The 6,246-nt window shown below is 35.2% G+C and overlaps 1 protein-coding gene across 1 annotated transcript; it reads right to left on the reverse strand.

The window, feature by feature from the left end:
* Positions 1-2,776: 2,776 nt before the first annotated feature.
* On the reverse strand, positions 2,777-5,811 carry LOC100794596 (scarecrow-like protein 6). Its single transcript, XM_006576371.4, has 2 exons — positions 4,511-5,811; positions 2,777-4,423 (listed from the first exon to the last, which is right to left on the reverse strand). Exons 1-2 carry the CDS (start codon positions 5,279-5,281, stop codon positions 3,083-3,085), a joined length of 2,112 nt encoding a protein of 703 aa, XP_006576434.1. The 5' UTR covers positions 5,282-5,811; the 3' UTR covers positions 2,777-3,082.
* Positions 5,812-6,246: the final 435 nt, after the last annotated feature.

A 6,246-nucleotide genomic window follows, 5' to 3' on the forward strand; every position in this document is an offset into this window, starting at 1 on the left:
TATAAGAGAAAAATGACTGTATAATAATAATCTAAAATAATTTTATATGATTATTCAATCACAAGTTATCATATATGATAAATTTATTAACTTTTACAATGAATACATTAAAAGTTATATAAATAATAATTTGTGATTAAATAATCATATAAAATATTTTATATTATAAATTAAATAACCTTAAAATATTTTATAACGTCAATCTCCAATTTTGTTGAAGGTAATTTGTGCAGCAGTGCAGCTACTTACAAATGTAATGATTTATATCATCTTCAGGCATGACTTTCAAAACTAATATGAGCAAAGCCTAGTAAAGGAGAACTTCTCAACAAAGCAATTGTTATATATATATATATATATATATATATATATATATATATATATATATATAGAGAGAGAGAGAGAGAGAGAGAGAGAGAGAGAGAGAGAGAGAGAGAGAGTGGTTTTCCCAAAAATGGATCCAATGGATAGTGAATGTTTATCGGTTGTGTCATATGTACTAAAGCTAGTAATGTTTATTTTGGTCTTCATTCAGGACGTGGTTCCTTGCATAGATAGGTCAGAATACTTGGCTTTGGAAAGAAGAGGAGGCAAGGCATTTCTTCCTCCCCAAGTTGTTGAGGATATCCTAGAGGAACAGATGGTGTGGCATTCTACCCATAGTGATAGTTACATGGTAAATAGTGATTACAAAAACATTGATGGTGTATGTTTATTAGACAATGTCAAAGTCTAACTTATTCTTTCATTATTATTTTTTATTTAAAAACTTAAATACGAAAAAGATTTATAACAACTCACATATATGTTTAACTAATTATTTCAGGTTGCTTTAATACTTACTTTAAATATGTTTGTTTGAAGTCACTTATTAAGAAAATAAAAATATAAAGTATTTAATTAAAAAAATATTTCATATATTAAAATATAAAAATTAGTACTAGTTTTGAATGATTAAAAGTATTTAATAAAATATATTAAATATTCTCTTTTTTATAATGTGAATTAAATGCTGTTTCGCATATACTAATACCTATATTCTATTCTTACCAATAAAAAAAAAAACCGAAAATAGCAGTCTCATGGCAAAAAGAAAGAAGACAAAAAAAGAATGTTTCCTTTAAACCTTTGGCATACATAATAATATCATTTATCTCATGATAAATTAAGCGTTGGCAATAATTATCATTCGCTGAAATCTTCAAAAATTCATTATGATGCTTACGTCAGAAGCTCAATCATCCATCGACCAACTTTTCTCTTCCTTTAACCATTAAAAAATAAACAAACTTTTATAAATTGTAAGTTGCTTAAAATATGTCAAGTGATTTAGTTAGCAAAGTCCAACAGCAGTCCAAACAATAATTTTAAGGAAGGAAATTTTCTCTAGGAAAAAATTATCCAAGGCTGTGTTACTTCTTTAGTTTGCTGTCAAAAAATAATAATTATACAAACATTTTATGGAAGGAACTGGATAGAATAGTCTACCATTGCATTGTCATCTCTTCATCAAATTGTTAAATAAAAAAATATTAATAATATATAGAGGGAAAGAGAGATCAAATTAATATATTATTATTTGAATTTATTCAAATTTTGGGTCGCATGATATTTGTAACATGTATCTACAAATAATTTTACCAATGATTAATCTTTGATTAAAAAAAAAAACTAACTGATCACCCATAATGAATCTCCCCTCTTAATTATTCTTTTCATATATAAAACACGAAATTTAAACCTTATCCAGAATATCAAACTTACCAACATGTTAATAAATTTATTCAAAATTAAGAATTGTGTATCCATTTATGTTAGAAAGCCTAATTAACCACCCAAATTTTGTATATAAGACTCAAAACTAAGAGTTCACTTAATGCGAGTTCGTTTCTCCCATTGTAATCCAAATAAACGCTTGAAGATACCAAACTCAACAACTCAACTTCATTGGGACCTAACATGTTAGTAAAATTATTCAAATTTAAGAGTTGAAAACTCAAATATCCATTTAAGTTTTCCGTCTCAAATAAATTCGTTGAGAAAATGCAAGGTAATGGTATAGTAGGATTGATCCAATTTGCTTGTATTAGACTTTTATTAACTGCTATGTCATTATTATGTCCTGAAAAACAGACCCATAAGTAACGCCCAATTGTATGGCGCAACGTGCAGACTTAGGTCGCTCTTATGTAACATAATTGCTACGTTGACATCACCAAATTTTCCTCTGTAGACCAAGAGAAAATTCAACATTTTCTGATCATTGATTTCATGTTCTAATTTACAAATTATAACAAAAAAAAAGAGTCAACGCAAGTGCAATTAATGTGCTCTTTAGGTTGTATTTTGAGGGTAGTTTAAGAAAACGTTTTTCGTATATCAAAGTATGAATCCAATGCACGAGGACTTGTATCAAAACATGTCCAGATTCAAAAACTGTTTTATGTCTTTTGTCTGCCAACATTTCAATTTTCAAACACATTGGTGAATTGTTATTAAATCAACACCCAGTTTTATATTTATGTCAAATTCTTAAATTACAAACAAAAGTACTATTATACATGAATTTGTTTTGGGTATCTTTCCTTAAAGACTACAAATGAATCATTATATTCCTTCCACTTTTTCACTCAAACCAAGCAACCTATTTGGATAATTGAATTGGCACAAGATTTTCATGCTACAGATTTAAATCATGTATCCCAAATTCAGGTCATCATACATTAATCAAGAAAGAATAGACTAAACCATGAAGAAGAAAATAGAGGCTGCATTCTTAGCTAAATTGTTCGTTTCTTACTAAGCAATTTGCTTTGTGTTCAAGATAACAAAGAAACAGTTACCCATCTTTAGATGATGGGAATGGGGAAAGGCATAATTACTACCCATGTTCAAAGTGACATACTAGTAAATATTAGAACTACAGAATGGTAGATTCCAACCCATGCAGTTAAGAAAACATTTGGGTGTGGATCTCATCAATAAGCCTAAATTACACAAACAATTACATAAACTGCAATGTAAGTTACCATGCACCTTTAAAAATATAAGGTAATTAGCTTCTGCTGCTGCTCCTCAGTCCTCAGCATCTCCAAGTAGAAACTGAGATGAGTTCTTTCTTCTGCCAGCATAGAACAAGTGATGAAGGCTTTCTCTCCACATGAAATCCCCTCACAGGTGCCCTCTGAACTAGACACTCAGCTTGAGCTTCTGTGAAGTTGCTAAATGTGAATGGAGAGAATCCAGATTGCATAAAGAGGTTCCTCCATGGGGGTAATTTTTCTTGAAAATGGTGGTGGCCAAGTATAATTTTCTTGATAGCTGGCTGGATGAAATGCCTCTCAATCTTTTGGAGGACATCAAGATTCACATTCACCGCATCCAACGATTCAAGCAGGGCCGAATAACATTGGAGAACATGGACTACGTTGGTAGGAAGTGGTACATCCATTTGATCACAAATTCTGTCCAAAGTGACCACAACTTTTGGCCTGAGTTGCTTCACAAAGTGAAGAACGGAAGGGAACAATGATGGATAGTTTGTGAAACTTGAGACTGGCATATTCACCACAATTGCCTCATTATCAAAGAATTTACCAAGCAGTGGACAGGAAGGAGAGTTCAAGGATTCAATGCTCAAAACATTGAATTCAAATGACACATTGATGTCTTTCGCGTATTGAATCAAATTCTCTCTAGTGAAATTGAGCTCAACCTCATCACAAGTGGAGGGTGACACAATGGCAGTGACTTTGAGTGAAGGTGCACCACTACTTCTCAAGGCAATCTCTTGCATAAAAGATGACCACTGCACTCCAAACCCAATATCGAAATCGATAACATGAATTCTGTCAGACCTTTCCACAGCTTCAATGAGGGCTTGGTTGCAAGTAAAATTGGCAAACTGAAGAACAGGTGATATCTCAGAAAAGGACTTATAAGCTCCAATTTTAAAAATGAAACTAATTGGCGAAAAAGCCATGAAACTGTGAGCATTTGAATGAAGCAGTGACATCAAGGCCTCCTTCATGTAGAAAGCAGCCCTCTGAAAAGGCCTACCAATAGGGGAGAGCTGGTGATTGAGCCGCGCCAATATCCCTTGCGCATGAACCGGATTACCAGCTTCTATCAGCTCAGCAGTTTTGTATAACTGATCAAATATAGCCTGCTGAAGCTGGTGGCTTGCATCGTCTCCGGTGGAACTCACCTTCTGCTGTTTAGTAGAAGGCATAACCATTGATTGTTGTTGTTGTTGTTGCTGCATATGGTGAGGAAACAATGGAAGCTGTGTTTGCTGCCTCCTACCAAACACTTCTTGCCCTGAATCCAAAAGGGACAACCTTGGAGCTTGAAAATTGTGCCCAATGGTGTCAAAGAGATGGTGTTTCGCCTGATGCTGAGAGAAAACCTGCTGTTCCTGCACCTGAGGGTACATCAATGGCAAAAAGAAAGAAGGGTTATCTGAGAACTGAACTTGGTTCTGGTTCAACATAAACTGTGGATTAATAACCTGAGGCTTCTCATCCACCACTCCAAACTCTTGCTGCTGCTGCTGAGAAGTGAACACACCAGGGGAAACAGATGATGACACCATGAGAGGATTGTTGGCAGAGAAAACAACAGATTCTGAAACCTGGCCAGTCCCAGAACCAGCCTTGGCATTCTGGCCATCCATATTCTCAGCAATGAAAGGGAAACCAGCAGGGTAATTTGGGTCAATATTACCACCCACCATATTCATATTCATATTCATATTCAATCCTTGTTGATCCACAACACCAAATCCAGCATTGAAATCAGCACTTTGAGAGCCACAGGCAGTGCTTTGCAGAAGCTTGCTCAATCCAGCAGAAGGGTCTTCAACATCCCCCATGATTAGCCTCAGGATGGATTGATCTTGGCACTCCCAGTCCTCCATCCTGATGCCACATTTTTCGGGGCTGGATTCCTGAGGAGGGTTGTTGTTGTTGTAGTCTGAGGGTGGTGTTGGGTTGTTGGTGGTGTTGGCTGAGGTGCCACCACCACCCTTGCTAGTGCTGTTGTTGCTGCTGCCAAGAGAAGAAGACATTGTGGAGGAGGAAGTGGGAGGGCTAAGGCTTCTTCTGGAGCCAAGAACTGAGGTGGGCTCAGTGATGCTGCCCACATAGCAATAGTCCTCTTTGTCTATGGTCCACTTTGGTTGTGGGTTATGCAAAAGCACTGAAAATGAATCTGAGGCTGAAGAGAAATCCAACACTCCCTTCCCTTGAAATTCCTCAAAAGGCAAGGGCATGACCTTCATCTAAGAAAGTTGCCTAGGGGGGGGAAGAACAATAAAATTGGTGACCACAAAACCCACCACCCAAAAGACTCCAGTTTTTCAAAAGGTACCACCTTTATTTCCCCACAACCCACCCCAGAAAAAAAAGATTACAAATTAAGCAAATTTAAACCACCCCAAATGAAGAACACATAAAAAAAACAAGAAATTTCGGGTTGGAAGAGCTAAAAAGGCTGAATTTTTGTTTTTGTTTTGGGGACAATACAAATCTTCGAGGAACACTGAACAAACACATAGAGTGCTGCAGGAAAAACAAAAGAACAAACAACTTGGGCACCCTCTAAAAATAAAGCTTGTTTTTTTCTTCTTCTATCTGATACTTCTGTGGCGTGTTGAGATTGAAACAGTTGAAGAAGGTGTGATGAGGGAAGAAGAAGAAAGCCATGAGATGAATGAATGTGATTCTTCTTTGTGTTTTCTGTGTGGAACACTCTTTGTTGCTTGTGTTTTGTAAGGTAGATGCGTGCAGCGTATAAAAGTGGTAAAGTGCTCTCTCTCTCTCTCTCACTGTTTCTACTTTTTTAAATAAAAAAAATTGATATTTTATTGTTTTTTAATTTATTTTTGTGCAGCTTGTCTGCATACGTAGTTTTCCCCTCTGGTTGGTAGGGTTGCTGTCGCCACCCTTGATTTCAACCACTCCAGCATCTCGCGCGTGAACTTCAGTTTCCAATGTTAAATGTATTTCTACTAATATTTCTAATTTAATGCAATAAAGGCTCGTGACAGTGTACGAAAATTTTATCTCATTACAATCGACTAAATTCAATTCAAAATACTCATTTGTTATGCATTTACGTATTAGTAAATAGTATCGGAGAAAAAAGTTGGCACAAGTGACACTATTCATCCAACGATATGCCAGATGTAAAATAAATTTTAATATGATTTTTTACTTTAATAAGTTATAGGCTTTTTTTCATAAA

Source organism: Glycine max, chromosome 3 (genome assembly GCF_000004515.6).
Source record: "Glycine max cultivar Williams 82 chromosome 3, Glycine_max_v4.0, whole genome shotgun sequence".
In the NCBI taxonomy this organism is placed as follows: domain Eukaryota; kingdom Viridiplantae; phylum Streptophyta; class Magnoliopsida; order Fabales; family Fabaceae; genus Glycine; species Glycine max.

Excerpts from the sequence above, each read along its gene's own strand:
- LOC100794596 (XM_006576371.4), bottom strand. The coding sequence starts at position 5,281 with ATGAAGGTCATGCCCTTGCCTTTTGAGGAATTTCAAGGGAAGGGAGTG. Across the intron at positions 4,424-4,510 it reads TGGTGGATGAGAAGCCTCAG|GTGCAGGAACAGCAGGTTTT; the intron begins GTTATTAATCCA and ends ATGTACCCTCAG.